At 41.6% G+C, this 19,219-nt stretch overlaps 1 protein-coding gene across 8 annotated transcripts in view; it reads right to left on the reverse strand.

The window, feature by feature from the left end:
* PATJ (PATJ crumbs cell polarity complex component) overlaps nt 1-19,219 on the reverse strand; it is a 165,211-nt gene that overhangs the window by 10,612 nt on the left and 135,380 nt on the right. For all 8 annotated transcript variants that reach the window (XM_072868998.1, XM_072868999.1, XM_072869001.1 and 5 more), the window contains 7 exons: nt 10,825-10,908; nt 8,652-8,845; nt 6,683-6,830; nt 5,434-5,520; nt 2,473-2,590; nt 723-763; nt 313-435 (listed from right to left, as the gene is read on the reverse strand). In XM_072868998.1, coding sequence (XP_072725099.1) covers nt 313-435; nt 723-763; nt 2,473-2,590; nt 5,434-5,520; nt 6,683-6,830; nt 8,652-8,845; nt 10,825-10,908 — 795 coding nt within the window. The remainder of the gene's footprint in view (nt 1-312; nt 436-722; nt 764-2,472; nt 2,591-5,433; nt 5,521-6,682; nt 6,831-8,651; nt 8,846-10,824; nt 10,909-19,219) is intronic.

Raw genomic sequence — 19,219 nt, forward strand, 5'->3', positions numbered from 1 at the left:
TGGATGAACATATACATTCAAAGACCACTGCAAACACATTTATGTTCTTTCTTTTAATATCACTTTTCCATGTGGGCAACAATTGCCATTATCCCAAGATGCAATGTAATCAAAAAGGGAAGAGAAGGGCAGGTTTGGGGGTTTTTTTGTTTGGGTTTTTTTGGGGTTTTGTTTGTTTGTTTGTTTTTAAGAGGCAGAATAGTCTATGAGACATTATCAAAGTGATAGCATATTGAGAAATGTTTGAGGCTCCTTCTCTGTGGGAAACATGGCAGATGAAATGGGAAGTATTGAGAGGACCCCTCTACTCACTCTGAGTCTTTGGGTACGTGCAGCCACACCACTGGCTTGAATCATAGCAATGAAGATGGGAATATCTCCTAATGGACTTCCCTTCCCTCCTGCTATACTGATACCAAGTGCATCATTTGGTCCCTAAAACAAAACAAAAAAACCAACATTTGCAATTGGAGCAACTTGTAGAGGTCAATGTTCAGGGTATAGCAATAAGTGACTAATATCATTTATGGAACAGGGAGAAAATAGATAGGTTTGACAGACACACGCATCCTCACACGTGCACGTCCCATTACACAGGCATACATCCAACAACCTATTGCAAACATAAATAATGCACTTCCACTTCTGAGAAATGCTACAGAAATTAACAACTTCAGTTAAAGGTGTCAGCTTTTTGAATTGATAGAAAATAACTCACTGACCCTTGTTATCTCCACAGTCCTTGGGCCCGTATCTGCTCCGACTAATAAAGAAACAAACAATTAGCTTCTGTAATTAAGAGATAATATAATTAAGAGATAACACTGTCAGGTGACAATGGTCCCTTGCTGCCTAGTCAGAGTTATCACCAAGCAGAAGCGGAGCCTTCCTGTGCCAAACCAGGCAATGCTGCTCACGTGAGGAGGACGGGATTTCTGTTTCACCCAGAGATGAATACGGATGTAATCACTCCGGCTGACGGATGCCACCATGATGCCCATTGTGGCACAGCTGCTGCTCACTGCAACCTATTGAATAGCAGCACTCTGTCGGCCTGAAGAAAAGCCCTATTGTGCATTTCACTCAATTAAAAATTGGCTTATTATTCATAAATCACAGTGTCCCTACCACAAAGGGGTAGGGCACACGGCTGGTCTGAGATTGTTGAGGTTCCACTGATTTCCTCTTCTAATTTGTGCTGTATTAGTAAATAATAGACAGCCAGGAAAGTCTGGCTGGCATATATCTAAGCCATAAGATATTTGAAAGTACTCAAAACATTAAAAAAAAGGAGAAAAGGAGAAAAGGAGAAAAGGAGAAAAGGAGAAAAGGAGAAAAGGAGAAAAGGAGAAAAGGAGAAAAGGAGAAAAGGAGAAAAGGAGAAAAGGAGAAAAGGAGAAAAGGAGAAAAGGAGAAAAGGAGAAAAGGAGAAAAGGAGAAAAGGAGAAAAGGAGAAAAGGAGAAAAGGAGAAAAGGAGAAAAGGAGAAAGAAAAAAAAGAAAAAAAGAAAAAAGAAAAAAAAAAGGGAGACTTCAAAGGAATCATTCGAACTGGGACTAAACAGCCTAACAAGCTGATGGTGTAGTCAGGTCCTGGGCTCTGCTATACAAACCCCTAATTCTACCAGCTTTAATTAAACTATTTTAAGAACCTTTTAGAAGGCAGGCAGAATTAGTCTCTTTCAAGAGTTAACGATTCTTAATAACATATATCAGTATTTCTTGCCGCCACGCACGTGTGCTTGTGCAGATATCTGCTATGAGTACCCCAGGCAGGATCACCAAGGTGCAGCAAGGTCTGCAGCAGCGGGAAGCCCAGCCCTGGGGCCGCCGAATCAGGGCGCGCAGACATGCACTCTCAGTGCTGCAGGGCCCTTCAAAATGGCACAAGGAAGGCTGCCCAAAAAGCCACACGCCTCCTCCAGTGCATGCAAACCGGCAGAAGAAACGTCAGCCCTACTTCTGCCCACGGTCAGACATGAGCAAAGGTTACCAACTTCTGACATAGGTCAGAGCACACAAATGCGCAGGCTCTCTACAAGCTACTGGAGGCTGTAGATTTAGCACTTGCTAAATCTGCAAATTGCAAACTGAGCATTGTGACTTTGCCGTTACAAAACACCCCTTTATACACTCAAGAGCAACAAAGATATAAATGAAGTGGTGGCAGCTTTATTCCCTGAGAAAACTGTTTCTAGTGCGAGAACCTTGCCTGTGCTAAGCCTCCGACAAGGGTGTCGGGGAACAGCAGGGCACAGGAATTCTCCACTTAAAATAGAGGAGCCATTACTCTACTAGTAGACATAAAAATAATGTCATCTGCTGGAAAGTGTTCGGGTCTTAAAATATCAGTGGTACGTCTTCTGGGAGGCTGAGTAGGAAAACCAGATTCAAGTATTCAGCTTTGCTTTTAAACCAGCACAAATACAAAGCAAATAACACGCAGCTATTCTGACAGCCGCCCAGATTATACCTGAGTTTCTCTGAGACACATCTGCTGAAGATCTTTTTGTGCTGACAAAATTCTGTAAGGTAGAGAGGACCGGAGCAAGCGCAGGGTGGAAGTGGCTATGGACACTCTGTTGGCTTGCCTGAAGTTAAAAACAAATCAAAACCTGTGAGTCAAACCCAAACATTAATTTTAAACCAGTTCCTGCAACATACGGGCACAGCTGTGCTCTGTGCCAAGCAGACTGGAAATACCACATTGGCCACGCAAGTGCAAACCCCTCCAACTTCATTTCCAAAGGGGGAACCTACCAAAACCCATCCCCGAGTTGTAGACGCACCTGCAGCGCTGCTCACAGTACCATATAACTGCACTTCACTCTGTTACGTGCACACCTAATGCCTACGTGCACACCTAAAGCCTACGTTGTTCAGGTCTGCTCTAGAGGGAATAAGGACGTAAGATGAACCCCCTCCTCTGCTTATTCCCAGTGTGTCTCCGAACCTGAGGAGAAGGGGAGATGATGTTGCTGCTAAAGCTTGTGGGCATCTTCCCCACAATGCACCCTGCAGGCACCTCACCCTACGAGCGTGCAGGAGGCACCCAGCAGGACACGTAGCAGCTCCTCTCCCACAAGGTGGGGTAACGCTGACACCCATCTTGTTACATGGCAGTAATCTACAGGCTTTGTTATTTTAGCTGAATTTATCGTCTGATTACAAGGTCTTGTAATTGACCCTGCTCCTTTCACTTGACCAAGAACCTATTCTTATTTCCAGAATAACATGCCAGGTGACAAAAGGGAGAGCCCCCGAAGATAGCTGCTCGTGCATGTTACCAATTCTTGGCTGTCCATTTCCAGCCCTCCTTTTCCCTATCTGGCTTTATCTTCAGACTCTGCCCCTCGAGGAAACATCATTATCAATTTAGTGCGTCTGAACAACAGGTTTCACCGAGGGCCAGACCTTTTCAACTAAGCTGCCTTATACAAAACAAAGATCTGGTCTATACTTCTCTGTCCACAGCAGAGCTTTCTCCCTCTAAATGCATTAGGCGGTGAATCAAAAGCTCTGGCAGCATTTATCTTAACTGACCAGTGTGCAGCTGTCAGTGACGAACAACAGGCAGAGCACAATTTCCACCTCTAGTTGCCAATTCATGGGTCAGTTAACATAATTTGCAATGCGCGTGAAAGAAATCACTGTCCTGCACCACAAGGCTTATATTTCTACCGTTAAAGGTATGCAATGGACCAAGAAAAAAGCCAAGTGAGGACAAAAGTTCTGGATGCTCTTGGCCAGCAGCTTCTAAAACATCGCTCACAGTTGTGCAAATCATTCAAGCTGATTTGCCGTATTATCTGCCAAGATTTTTATAACTCTTGGAATGGTTTTGCTGAGAAACATTTATTCAGTTTTCAAAATCACCAAGTCACTTAGGAGCAGTGAGATGAAGGCTCTCAAATGACTCTGCATTAAGAACAGCAATTAAGGTTTCTTGTATAAAAAGAAATACAGAAATTACCAGATTCCTGCAAAAGCCTCTTCTGCTACAAAGAAAGGGGGATGACATTGTTTGATCTGATTTCTTACCTAGGCTCATGTTAGATACTATGGCATTTTGCTTCCCTTTCAGCTATGAGTTTTACATAGTAAAACAGGGCGGATAATTTTTAACCATCACTTTTTGATTACCTTGCTCTTGCTTAGGCTAGCTGTTGATACAATGACCAAAAAAAAGTAATACCCAAGACTGCTTAATGCAATCAGTATAATTTTCCTCTGTTATTCCATTTCTCCTTGCCTGCTGCATGCAGTGCAGATGTTTCTCCTATGATATTTAGCCATTACTTTTAAAGCTGGGCTTAGCCCAGCTGTTCCTGCATGGCTTTAGCCCTTCCTGATACCTCACCCACCCAGACAGCAGGCTGGATCACTGCTGGCCTTCAGAAAGTTAAGAAAACATGCCACATGGCTATGATTTTGGCACCCTTTTTGGGTTGTTCGTGCACAACATCAAGGACAAGCCTCCCCTCTTACTGACCTCCTTAAAAGCATTCCTGCTTTAACTTACACCCCCCCTAAGCCTCCTGCGGCTCCTCCTCTCCGTTTCCAAAACCAAGCCCTTCTTTCAGCATTTGTGGTGGCTGGGCTGGATCCCAGCAGTGTGCAGCCCTTCCTGCCTGCTTGCACATCAGTGTGAGAGGGTGCGGGCAATGTCCCCCTGGTCCCTGACAGCTGCCCCTGGGCAGAGAGGGGCAAAATACTCCAGAGCAACAGCACTGCTGTGAACCACAGCTTGTCACTCTCGTGGACAGTGACAACTTAAATATCATGGCAAGGCAGTCAGTCTTCAGAAGGAAAATCCATTAAAAAAAACTTTCCTAAGTCATCTCGCCTTGTTCTTCTCCCTTGCAGTACTCAGACTTCAATACTAACAGTATCAGTGTCTGAGCTGATCGGGGGGCGCAGGGAGAGAGGAAAAGCCCTGCACTGATTGAAAAATGAATTGATGTCCTCGCTTCAGGTAAAAAGCAAGTGAAGCAGGAAATTGCTCTGTGTTTTCTTTGAGAGGAAAGCAGCTCTCATGTGGTTGTGCCATAAGATAGGCAAAGATACAGTTCAGTTTCATTAACTCATTTTGATTGACAAAACAGCTGCAGAAAATACATTCAGCATTTTTTGCAGGTCTAAAAAAATTTCTGGGCATCATCATTTGAGAAAGATATTACATATTTTTGGTGTGTCTCAGGAAGACACTCCTTAAACAAAAAAATGCATTAACTAGCTCTTCTACTTAATCAGCATTTCAGCATGACCCTTACTTTGCAGTTCAGCACAGAAAATGATTGCGATAAAATATTTTGTTCCATATCCTCAGCAGTAAGTGTCTATGGAAGGACTGAGCCTCACGTGCACGCCTGTGCACTGTCCCTATGCCTTGCTCTTCACAGCTCCATTTTATACGTATGAATTTGTCACTAACCTGACTGTTTTCGGATGTTTTCCGTGATGATAGCCATGCTCCAGCTCGCAACCTCCCAAGCTCAAGATGCACTAGGCCTTGGGCACACTTGGAAAAAAAAAACCACAATGTACAGCATTTAAGTAGACATACAATATTTCACGCTCTCCTCGAGAGAATTATGTTTATATTCAGCACCACAACTCTGTAAAGAAAACCACAAGGAATGCTCAAAACATTAACATTTGTATTTAGAAAATACAAAAAGTACCCGTCCCTGGATTTAGGTTTATCCTGAAGATTTATCCTGGTTGCTGAAGTCAGTATGAATCTTCCTACTGGCAAACTGTAGATGGCCAATTACTCAGTAAAAATAAACAAAAAGCCCCCAACTCTTTAACAAACGTCTGCCACAAACAATACTTATGAAAAAAACACTTCAGAGGAAAAATGTTGCAGAAAAGGGGTGAATTTAACACACACAGATTGAACTTAATAATATACCCTCATATCACCGATTTCCAATTCTTAAATAGGTAAACTTTTGGCCACCCGAATTCCACCCAAATGGAAAAAGCAAGGAAGTAATTAGCCTTTCCCTTAAGGACTGAAAGAAATCATACGCAGAAACACTAGTGGTGATGGCAGGGAAAAAGCCCTTGTCTCTAGATGCGTTTTTGAATAGAAATGGGTCTGCAGCATCACTCCCACCCGTCCTTTCGTCCTTGGTACAGGCTGTCGGGGCTGGGAGCTGTACGGAGGAGCTACCATCAGGCACTCGCAGCCAGGCCCTCTCCTCCGACTCAAGCAGCCATGTGCTTTTTCATGGAAAAAGGCAACTTCTCCCAGACTGTTCAACTTCAGAGTATAAAATCACTCCTGGAAGATGGAAAGCTTCGCAGAAACAGATTTAAGCTGCCATTTTACAGCTGCGGGTTAGGACAGCAAAGCCAAGGGCATTTGATTTCAGTTCTTGTATGACTCTCAGGTTTCCAAATATTTTCCTAAAGTGTGAAATACACTGTTGCATTTTCAAATGAATGTCTAAATACTATATGTGTCTTTGTTTTCCCACTTCATATCATCCCACTTCTACAGATACATGGAGAAGTGATTTTAAATGAATCTCCCAAAGTTATTTCAGATGAAATTCCTGTCTTGGCAATCAGTTCGAGCTGTCCTGCGTATGTGTAAACAGCCCTTCAGGATAATTACCTTGCATACTGTCAGTAACTGCAATTCAATATCTTAAAATGCATTACGTACTCACCTTAAGTATAGTGGCAACAGTCTCTTGTGAGGCATTTCTCATATCCTCTCCATTTACAGACAAAATCTGATCTCCTTGAATTAATCTTCCATCTAGGTCTGCAGCTCCTCCTTTAACAATGTCAGAGATAAACACTCCACTTCCATTTCTAACAATGCAAGAAGCATATGGCTAATTACACAATCCAATATTCTTTGGGAGACCAATTTAGATTACTTGCATTTAAGAGACATTAAAAGAAACCTGTGAGCAGAGGAAGAACTAGTTTTACACCCCATTCAACCGTTTGAGTGTAAAAAATCTATGAGTTTTAAAACCAAGGCATGTTTTGCTATATTTAATGCTGTCTTTCCCCTTGAACCATTGGTTCTGACTGTATAATGCATAAAGATTCATGAAAACTACCACTTGTATGAATAAAAAGCCAAGGATCAGTCTCAGATGGAGTTAAACTATCTCCTGGTGTGCCTTATATGAATTATGCAGCCTCAGATTTTTTCTTTTTCCCATATTCTCTCTAAAGGTTCAGCTCAGCTTCTTTTCTAGAAGCCTGGAGGCCCCCAACAGAAGAGCAGGGAGAAGTCTGCAGAAAAGACTTTTATAGTTTGCACATGAGTTATGCAGCAGAAAATCCAGCTTTGTGGCTGTCCGCCTGCAGCGGGCAGCGAGGCTTGCGAGAGCAGCAGGCCACACAGACAAGGGGAATTATTTATTTATCAGCTCCAGCCTCCTCGCAGGGGAGTCCCCTCCCAGAGGCCGCAGGACCCCTCTGTGCTGGCCCCAGCTCCCAGGGCTTGCTATGGAGTGAGCTGGTGCCGGCTGCAATGCCAAGATTTGGCGTTTGGTATCCTTCACCCTGAAGAACGCACCACTTCACAACCTGCATTATACTCGGGTATCATTTAATCAACTTCAGAAATCGAGCTACCTCTAACATGGAAATCCCCACAAGCGAAGCACTTAGCAATAGTACAGAAAGTTTTGCACAGAAGCAAACGCGGGAGGGCTGGAGACTGCGATTACCATCTGTAGGGTAATTTACATAAGCTAAATTAATTACCCAACGCGCAATCTGCTCACAACACCTGGGTTAAACATCACCACTCTTGTAAAAAACTGCTGCAGAAACTTTACTGACCATACGCAGTCAGGATAATGACATGATGATTTGTAATTGAGAAAATAAATTTTTTTTGGCAATACAGAAGAGCAACCATATGACTCTTATGCACCAACACTGAATGAGTGCTCGCCAGTGTCATGCCGTAAATCTCTTCTAGCAATGAAAGATTAAATCTATCAGTGCTCTGGTTCGAATGATCTAATAGCAATGGTTTAGAAATACATCAGTAAAAAGTCACATTTTATTAAGCAGCTGTTACCTACCACCGTATCTCAGATTCTGTTCTGCACTCGCAGAACTGCTGTCTACAGTGTTCTACAGTCACTTTGATACTGCTCAGGATTTGGGTCTAACTCAGCCTCTTCGCTTCCACTGACATTGGCCCCTTCGAGCCCGTGTAGGAGATAGATCTAACTCACAAATCCATTTTCAAAGGCATATCCTGGTATTTGGAAATAAGAAGGTTTCTCTCCCCATTTTAAAATCAGAAAAGCCATGGCTAGGGCTTCCAAGAACTGAGGCACAGTTCTGTGTGAAGCCAGCAGAACAGCGAGCTCCCGGTTCTGCATGTGCCCACCTGGCCGCAGGCACTCTGAGCGGGACACCCGGGTGCTGGGAGCCCTCCCAGGCAGCAGCAGCCTCTGCTGCACAGGCGCGTCGTCGTTCTGACGGAGGAGCCAGGACCACAGCCCCATGGCATCCTTGAAATTATCGAGATCCAAAATTTTGCTGCTTACAGACTTTTTCCTTTATTTCATATTCCGCTTAATGGCTACAGCTGTTCATACTGCAAAAAGCAAAATATTTCTCATTTGAAGTGCAGTCTGACCAAAGAGATGCTCTTACCGTTTTCCAGCTATGCTGAGTCCTAGTCCTCGGCCCATTTTCTTTTGTATATCTACATAGAAAATCTCTAAGTTTTCTTCATCTTTGTAATGTGCTTCATCTCTGTAAACAACCAACTGCACCTTCTGGGGTGTCTGTCTCAGTGCAGTGATAGCTTCTTCATGGCTGGCATTCCGCAGATCGATACCGTTCACCTGAAATAATCAGTGTTTTCTTTCCAAATGACATGTATAAATGATCTTTTCATCACACCCTACTCTTGTGTGACAGGACAAATTTGTCAAATTGACACCCCCTGGCACTCTGATTTAGCGCTCCCATTTCCAGAGAGCCAAGCTCCTGGAGCTCCTACTGAGTGCGAGTTCGGTGCTTTGTGCCACTGCCTGGAGTAAATCACAATAATCAAAACATTTTGGTTTTAAAGTTTTGTGGGTGTTCTTCCTTTCTTCTTAAATGCTGGAACCTCAAACAATGCTTCTTTCTTACAACTAGACAAACTGGGACGTGCTCCTTTGAGCTTCCTATATCTCTTACTGCTCAGATTCCTTCTCCCCCGGCTTCGCAACACCGCCAAGCCGAAGGCAGAAGGAATCAGAAACATTAGCAAATGGCAGTGGCGAAGCCCAGGCAGGACATATTAAATGGTTATTTTGCTTTGTTCCAATAGATGGCACACAAGACCACTCCTGGAGTACTCAATTACATTTCTCTTACGATAACCTGAATATGTTTTAGCATTTTAGTAATATCAGACAGAACAAGAAGTTCTGATTGAATGCTGAAGTATCAAAAAAACCCAAAACTATTGCAACGTGAAACTTAATCTTATAATTTTGCCAAGCCTGATCCACAGATGCCCTTTAAGGTGTTTGCCAATATTCTGTTGACAAAATAATCTTTTGTCAATACCAAAAAATATCAATGCTTAAATATTTTTGAAGTCTCTTTAGGAAGCAGCATGAACTGTAACTGAATAACAATACAATGTTAATCCACTCACATAACATAGTAAGTTTTAAGGCACTGAAAATATTTCTCAGTATTTCTAGATATGCAAAGTTATAATCATACCTAATGTTACATTAAGATAATTAAGCCTAACCTATAGTAATTATATTCTTTTGTACTAGTTCTGCACACTTTTATTTATATACTGCATCAGTATTCTTTTCTAAGGCATCTATGTGTGCTTTATCACACCAATCTAAAACTAATTCAGTCATCTTTTTCATTCATGAGTACGGCTTTTAAAAGCTGAAATAACAACAATATTATGGCACACAAACATTCGCACTTTCCTGTTTGGCCAGAGAAGAATTAATTAACCTTCCCCATTTTTATTCCCTAATTATTGTGCTCTGTTAATACACAGTTATTTATAAAACGAAAACAACATTCAGCCTTAAGACTAAAAAAAATATTTTCAGTGCAAGAGCTGTAAAGACAACTCCCCAAGTACCCCTTGCTATTTTTCTAACCCTACACACCAAAGCCTTAATGGCCATGCTGGGAATTTGTCCTGATCTGACAGCGAGAGGCTGCAAGCAGCTGCGCTGAACCCCTGCCTGATGCAAGTTTCATTTGCAGACCTTCTTAACCCTTTCCCTCCTCGATTTCCATGCTTGTCTGTGGGAAAAACACTGCATTTATTCACAGAAATAATTCTGTGTGTTCACCAGTTCTATGAACCGTGGCCTGAAGGAGCCGGTAGCTCCCCCAGCAACGCCAGAGGCGGGCACTGCGAGTGTTTCAGCAGGGATGCTCGCAGCGATGCTGCGGCCACCCTCGCCGTCTCGCCCCGCGTTCGCCCAGCTCAGCGCTTCGTTTGCAGGCAGCGCAGAGATACTGAAGCAGCAGCGGTAGCGCAGGCCTCCGAATGAAAGATTAAACAGATGAATAATACTGAGCTATTGGACATGACAGCTGAACTATGTAATTCGAGAACTGCCTTGCTCAATTAAATTTAATATATTCTCAATTTGTACCTTCAGTTTATATGAATATATAAGGAAATACTAATTTGTCAGGATGTTCTTAGTGACAGAAAAGAAGCTTCAAGTACAGATCCTACTCAATGATCTCTCTTTCCCCCACAAAAAGCCTACGCTCCATTGAATACAAGTATACATGACAAAGATACAAGCAAAGTACATGCATGGAGAGACTCATTTACCTCCAGAATTTGATCGCCGGCCCAAAGCCTGCCATCTCGGGCTGCTGCCCCTTCTTCATAAACTTCATGGATCACGATGGCGTCCTGCGGAACAAGGGGGAGACGTGAATCCTCCCTCCCAAACACCCCGCAAACTGGCAGCCACGACCCACCCCACACAGCCTACTGCTCCCCAGTAACAAGGCACAGCACTCCATGTCAGGATAAGCAAGACTGCAACACAGATTTATACAGTTTTTTAATATTTTGGGATATGAAAATTACTGCCATAATCAAAATACAGATAGCTAGTAAAAAGGTAAAAAGGATTTTGTTCACCACTTCAGGGTAGTCTTGTCTAGAGCTGCTTAGGCTTCCATCACTTTTATACATTGGCATCAGCAGTATGTGAACTCAGTGTGAACCGCTGTATTAATATCGTCTACTTTTTATGATATTATTTAAAACCAGATTCTTTGGAGCTATGAATATTTTTAGGGACTTGGCATAGATCTCAGCTTTAAGCAAGAACTGAATGCCTTGTGGTAAATAGCGCTGGTTAAATCTGTAAGAAATGAAATCCAGAAGAAACGAACAATGGCAAATGTTAGTTTATTACTGAGGTTGGAAAATGTAGGCAGTGGCAGATGTAGCTTCAGGGAAGGTTTCAGTGATTTAATCTTATTGCCAGCAGTAGATGTCCCCAAAGAAAAAGCATTACAAAGAACATACTGTTCTCTTGCTGGTGCTTTCCCTTTGCATTGTTCTGGGCTGTTTCTCCCCCCCACCCCCGCCCCCGAAACAAATAGGTGAACATCCTGCTGCAGCGCTTCAGCTGCAGTCCTGACAGCTAGCAGGATGGGATGCTTCACTGTGCAAAATGTGCTCCTCTCTCCAATGTCACCAGCAAACACCCAGCCTCGGAGCAGAACTGGCTTCGTTACGAACTCTAAAATGGCTCTGGATAAATACGTGGTGATTGTCAATTAGATATGTAGGTATCGGATAACCCATTCTCAGACAAATATACCCTCCAAAAACGCTACGGTTGTGAAGTTCCTTCACCAGTTTGACGTGCAAGTCAAAGAGGAGACTTTCCGCAGGGCTTGCAACAAAAGGCGGCAAGGTTAGCAGCGTGTGAGCCCTGCTGTGCACTGCCTTCCTGGAGCAGGAGCAGGAAATAGCTGCTGGAGTAGAACAAAGTACCTTCGTGTTTTGAAAACACTGTTAGATACCACATCTCTCATCACCAAGTTAACCTCCCCCCCCCATGTTGCCTTGCGATCCTTTCCCAGCACACATGGTGCATGTTGAACAGAAAGAAAACTCAAATGCCCTTAAGCGAACGCTCTGATCAAGACAACACTGAGAGCATTATTCTCTTTCATTCCCACTACACCTTATTTAATGATGTGGACTTGTATCTACAGCCGCTCTGCTGCTGCTGGAGCATGGCACCACTGTCACAGGCTTCCTCTTTGATACATATACACCAGTCACTGAAAAAAGCCTGAAGGATTTTAATCACAAATGGATTACAGCTGATACAAGCGTCCCAGATGGGGGAAAAAAAGATTTCAATCTACATAAATGAAGGCAAAATACTATGAGCTGTGTATCAAGGTAATTAAGAAAATCAAAAGAATGGTTTGATTAAAAAAAAAAATATTATATATATACACACATACCACTGGCAACTGCAGGGTTTTCTTGAAATAACTGAAACAGCTATTACCAGTGGAAGAGTAACACGTGCACATTCATCTCGGCAGCACTGCCAAAATCCTCTGCTACGTGTCTTAGATCTTCTCTCAGTTGTGGGGTTTGGTTGTTGTGGTTTTTTGTTTGGTTGGTTTTGGGGGGTTTTTTTGGGTTACCTTTGTTTTAAAAATTATCATGTAACTCTAAGTCAACACAAGAGACTTTTGCCTGGGTGAAAGCCAGGAGGGTGACAGTGATGTATATTTTTTCACCTGAGGCTGATCATGGGTAACTTTGAGAAAAAGCTGAGTCTGTGGTTTAGAACTTCCATAGCACACTTCACTTCTAGTTTTTTAAACACTTTACAAAGGAAGGCATTTAGAAGTGGCCAAGAAGATAACACAAAATATTGACCAGCTTGTTAAGACAGCATCAACTAGGACACACTAGGGCAGTGGATGAATTTGAGGTTCAGTAGAAAAATGGCAATGTGACCATGTAACAGCAGACCGGGCACGTACACAAGACGGTCAAATCAAACACTTGCAGACTGTATTTAATCTGATATTTCCTAACCTCTGAGCAAGGAGCTTTCAATCACATTTCTTTAAGTTTGTTTTCTATCTGTGGTTGCTTTAAAAATGGTCAACAAACTGGAGTTACCAGCTCTTCCCAGTGCCGCGTTATTAAATGTAAACCCGCACATACCTAAAGCTCAGATTCAGGAACCACCGAATGTTATCGGTTTGACCAATCTTCATAATATATTTGAAAAGGCAACAATTCAGTATTACATTGCGGTTCCTGCATGTGTTAGAAGCCAGATCTAGAACTAAAAATACACATGGCACGAAAAGGTATGTTCCTGTTTGGTCTGTGCCTACTCCAAAGAAGGAAACATCTCGCTGACCTGCCAAAGCACTGTTTTTCTTAACTAGGTTTTTTTGAACTTCAAAAAAGTGTAGTTGAATCAGGCTTATCAAATCAGTTAAAAATAGAATGAAGCAACGTGTCCATATGTGTCCAACGTGTAAAGATTTTTAAATAGTCCATAAGCATAAATATGAGAGTCTTACCTTCCTTAGCTTATAAACTATGGTAAACAGACATCTTTCCTCTGATACTTCTGGGATCAGCTCAAAGTATATTTAACCCAGAAGTACATTTAATCCAGAAGTAATCTTTTTCCATGGGATCTAGTGGGATCTGGATAAGACTCTGTTAGTTTTGATCATCCATGACAAATCACTAAAACCAAATTATTGATGTTATTGAACATTTTAAATTATATCAATATTTTAAAGAAGTTTACGCAGTAATAAGATATAATGTCATAGTCCAGCCATCTAAGCCCTAATCTGTAATGACTCTTAACATGCTACAGATTTCAGCTGTAACACCCTTCTCAGTGCCTCAGAAAAAAACTAGGATCTATCGTAACTAAAACAATACACAGCATTTATTTAAAGGATAGGTTTTGGTTACTGGACGTCTGCAGCTCCTGCTCACTAGCTTCAAATTCAGTTGCGTGCTTGATATCTCTAGAAGTCAAGGCCTAAATAGTTCAAAATCAATCAACCAAGGGGGAGGAAGGGAAAGTGGCGTCAATGTTCAACTAGAGATTGTGAATTCATGGTGGCTCTGGACAGATTTTCACTCCCATCCCTCCCCATCTCCTTTCACTACCGGTTTCATATAGATTATGGCACTCCGTGATACGCTTGGCAGAGTCGCAAAAACAGTTCGTGCAGAAGGGGGAAATGAAAACACTCTCATATCAAGAACACGGTTGTTTAAAGAAAGATATCCAGCTGCTGAAAGCATGTACCTCATAAGGTTTACAAATACATTAAAAAAAATGGAGCTTTAGTCTTTGTATATTTTGACAAAGAATGCTCCGTTAGTCTGGGACCGTTATACAAATTAGGAATTAATGCAAAGTTGAACATTTCTTGTATGGGACAGAAGGATGCAGAATACAAGCCAGGGTGTATAAACAGCATTTTAACATGCTAACCAAAGTCCGTGCTCGCAGATGTAAGCCTTGACTATCTAACCATGAAAATACTGAAAGACAAATTAGAAGGAAAGTTGTCTGCTACTGCTGAGGTTGCCGAACATTGCTGGCTGAAAAATGCTTATATTGAAGGCTATTGAAGGGCCTGCAGTTCAATGAAATGAAGCTGAAGGCACTGATACTATCTATACTGCACGGCTAAAAAAAAAAAATCACCCGCAAGCCAGAATAGTTGCCAAACATGGCAAAACCATACGTGGCTGGTATATGATATGCACCAAATCTGTTAACAAGTGGTAATGTTTACCAAACCTGTCACACAGTATATTAGATGGTATCTTATAAGGTTCAGATTTGAGCTGTGGGGCAGCTACACCCCACTCACTCTCACTTTACCAGCAGAATACCACGGGGACTGCACAGTCTTCTTGAGCAAAGGGAAGGCACACGAGTGACAATTCTCACACTGACTGACAAAAGACGTTTTGGCTATGGAAAAAAAGGCAGACAAGCAGAAGAGTTCATGGAGTCTCTTGGTCAACACCTTGAAGAACAATGCCGGCGCAGAGTGAATGACTACTGAACAGCGAGTGCAAGACAACCTTACAGAAATTAGCACCCAATCTGAAACCCACTTACGGAAAATACAACTTGTAAAATGTGCACAGTGTGATCTACATTGCATTTCTTTCTATCTAAGGGACGGGAATAGCCCTGAACTCTTGGGGAATCGGATCTCAATCCCCCGCCCAGCTATGCATATTTTTTCTGCTTGATTTATAACAACTTCAGAGACCCGATAGGGGAAGGTATCAACTTGCCCATCAGCAGAGAGCACAAATAGAAATGCTCACGTTAAAAATTAAATTCAGTAAGAGTGACAGCTTAATCTTTGTATCTTAAATGTCAAAGAACTGGTACGGCAAAGACCCCAGGCAATGACCACATAGCACTGTCTTGATTGAGCCTCTGGGAGAAAGGTGGTAAAGTCAGCTTCCTATTCAGGAAAATCACTGACCAAGCGAACCTTAAAAGCCTGCAGGACCATAAAGAGTGGTGAGAAAGTCTCACAAGCTGTCTGGCTTTAGGCTTGGACTGCTCACACATTTTCTGCAAGTTTATAGCATCCGAGCCAGCCTCTCTAGTGCTTCTTTTCTTCTATGCAACTGTTCTTCAGAAGGACAAGCAGCAGCTTTCAACGCAGGTGCCCATTGCCACTGAAAATCAACCCCCAGACTACGAAGTTATTTGCAAATGTTGGGAGTAGGCAGTGAAGGAGTAAAAGGACACAAGACATGAAGGAGGCTCAAACATTACATACCATGGATATTTGGATGAAGTTGTTCCATGTGATAAAAGGTGGAACAGCATGCAAGAGGGGAGATTTCAAAAGAACTGGAGCAGAGAAATCCCCACATACCCTGTGTTGGCTGGATTTGACAAGGAAAAAGGTCTGAATTTTGGTAAAGACGCTTCTTGCATAGTAGTGAATAGCCCTTATTTACTGCAGATCATTCACAACAAGCTATTTCTTTAACTGAGCTAACATTAACTTTATCTTTGCTATACTATTTCAGTGTACCAGACCCAGCCATTATTTTGATAGGATCAAAGGTGCTTCACAGAAGTAAGGTGAACCACTACACACTGAGGACTGCAATAATCATCAGCACAGAATGACACCCGGTAAGATACTCAGTTAGAAATGACTTGTTCGAAAATCCCAGACCATGTTTTCCAAGACGTGCATTTTAAGGTGGTAATCATTAGACAAAAAATCCCCCAAACAGTCCTGAGAGTGGCGACCAGATCCATAGCTCTGTCCTCTAGCTACAAGGCTAGCTCTACCACCAGAGCATCACTAGCCATTTGTCCCGGACCAGGGGAGCATTACATGGGGAAAAGGTGCCTGTCTCCCAGACAGACACTTCTGAGCACACACAGACAATGATGCTGAAAGTCCAGGTCAAAACAGAGACACCAGATTTTTGGGAACCTACGTGGTTGGGCAGTGCTAGAAAGCAGGCAAGGCAAACTGTTGGAATTACATGAATTTTACGTGCCTGTATCTCAGTTTGGTCTGTAGTTAGGTGAACGAATCTTACCACTAACCATAATTATGTATTTGGTGTAAGAAATGAGGCTTTCTGCATTTGAGTAATGAGTACTTATCTGAGGAAGCAAAAAAGTAAGCTACATGTAAAACAACATTCAGGAAAAGATGTTTTCTGATTTAGTTGACAAGTTGTGTTTTCCTAAGCTAATATTACGCATTTCCAACAAATTTCCTACATAGCTACAAATGTTAGACTAAATTAGCATTTATTAAAGATAATAAAGCTACAAGGGTTTTTGCTGACTGCAGGATTACAGATTTATCTCTTTCCCAGGGCAAGTACAATATCATTAGTTATTTCCTTTTCAACTTTTATACTACTTTGTCCAGAGCAGTAAAATTGTCATTTCATTTTTACAGGCTGGTTCACAGATAAAGTAGAAATCAACTAGTTGCACAGTGTGTTTCGCTGAAGAATTAGCCCCATATAAGAATCTCTCAGTAGTTAAAATAAATCCAGCTGCTGGTTACTTGTAGGCAGAGGAAATTACAACAGTTATGTTATGATCTATGATCTTCCATTTGCAGATCTAAATGGAATCTAAAAGATAAAGGTTCAGCAACAAAAGCTGAAGGTCAGCTCCAAGCAAATCACTTGACTTCTTAAAGGGGTTTATCTAATGCATCGTGCTGCATGTACCTCCTCCTAACACTCAAATATTTTGCAATTGCTAGCATTCACAAACCATTAACAGGCACCCAAAATCCTAAGCCAAACACTACTGTAATAAAACAGGCTATATAATGTAAAAATGTATTACCGTGTTAATGTAAAAATGCTTTACATTGCATGGATACTGAAAAACTTCTCTACTCAAGGTCAAAACAAAAGGTCTGTTTCCCATTTAAGAACAAGCCCTTGCAAGAGATGGTGTTCACTTGCCAGCTTTCATAAAAAAGATTAATCCACAACATCAATATGAATATAATTTTTCATACTAAAATACAGATTTATTTTAAGGAAGTGGATAATATTTGTATTACATTTTATAGACCCCTATAGTTACATCTGGTCCTTATTTATTTAAATTTTATTCAGCTTGCATAATATTTTTGCTTACAGTTATATTCTCTAAGATCAGAAAAGCTAAAACCTGAAAATTCAATGGCACTATTCATTAACATTCCTTCGGTCTGCAGTCATAGACATTTGCAAGCTCTCCTTTGATTCTGAAATAATAAAACTAAGGTAATAAGATGTTTAGTGTAAAAATATATGACTTAAGTCAGAATGATAGAAAGAGCTATGTTTCTATGAATCACATGCCAAAGCAAACCAAAGTTTTTCAAAAAGTATACATGCTTATTTTAGAGGGAATAATAAAACACAGAACTGCATATTAAAATGTTAACTCTCTCACTCTCATTATTTTATTAAATAAAAAAATATGAAAATTTATAGCGTACAGTGCATAACACAGGTTATAAAGAATGCATGAGATCCTGAATGCATATGACACAGGAAGCCAAAAGCCAGTGGTTTCAACCAGCAGCTTCAACCAGCAGCAAGCAAGATACTCCTGAAGTCCATTCTGACATGTCCTACTGCTTTTGTATATTGTCAGCTTAAATTTTATGGTTGATTTACACTCCTGGAAGACACCAACTTCTTCAAGCAAGGCACTGCTACGCAAGCTAGCCGTACAGTCAGCTAAACCGTTGCCAAAGATCCATCAAATACATGATTTGCAAAACTTACTACTCTAATTCTCATTTGTGATAAGTCATGTACAAAGCAGTTTGGTTTTTTCATGCTGTTGTAAGCCAATGTCCTTCTGGAATTATGATGAATTCACTAACTTCACTTTAACATTACCCAACCAAGAGTCAAAGCAATTCCTCACAATTTCAAGCTAACTGCATTTACCACTCTGTCATTAAATTGCCTTCTGTTTTATAAATGTGGGTGATGGCTAAGAAGTGATTGCATTTTTTTCTCTCTCAACCGCACACTTTTCCTCTACAATACCCATGCCATGATTAAAAACTTAGGACTTCTATTACCATTTTTCGTTCTATTGTTCCATTCATTGTGCGATAGGCTTAACAGCAACAGTATCTATAGCCAATATCTTGCTGAAACCCTCCTGAGGCCAATATCCTGCTTTTCATTTGTAGTTACAAGGTAAGCATATTCCACTAAAACAGTTTCAGTCTTAGCTGCACTTGATGGCTGTCTACAAAGTTGCTCAGACCTCGGCTGCCTATAGCTGATGAAGTTATTTCTGCCTGAATCTAAATATAACTGAGGTGAGAGGGAGGGAAGAAAACTCAACCAAGGGAGAACCTGTTTGTTTCATAACACACAAGTCACATCAGTCATGTTTAGGTAGGTCCCCACTGCTGACTGCAGCATGGCACAAAACAGAGATATCAGACTTGGCTTCGGTATTAGTAACAGCCCGCTCTTGGCAGCGTGGAGATCCTAGCAGGGTAATTAGCCCTCACAGCTCCAGGGGCAAACATTGGGTCTTGAACAGCTGCAATTTAAAGTCAGAGTTTTCTTGATTATTCCCTTGCCCTTCCTTAACAGATGGGGTTTATGCAAGGTATGACTCACCTGGACTGACAGAATGAATCTA

The sequence above is a fragment of the Ciconia boyciana genome, chromosome 7, assembly GCF_034638445.1.
Source record: "Ciconia boyciana chromosome 7, ASM3463844v1, whole genome shotgun sequence".
Taxonomy (NCBI): domain Eukaryota; kingdom Metazoa; phylum Chordata; class Aves; order Ciconiiformes; family Ciconiidae; genus Ciconia; species Ciconia boyciana.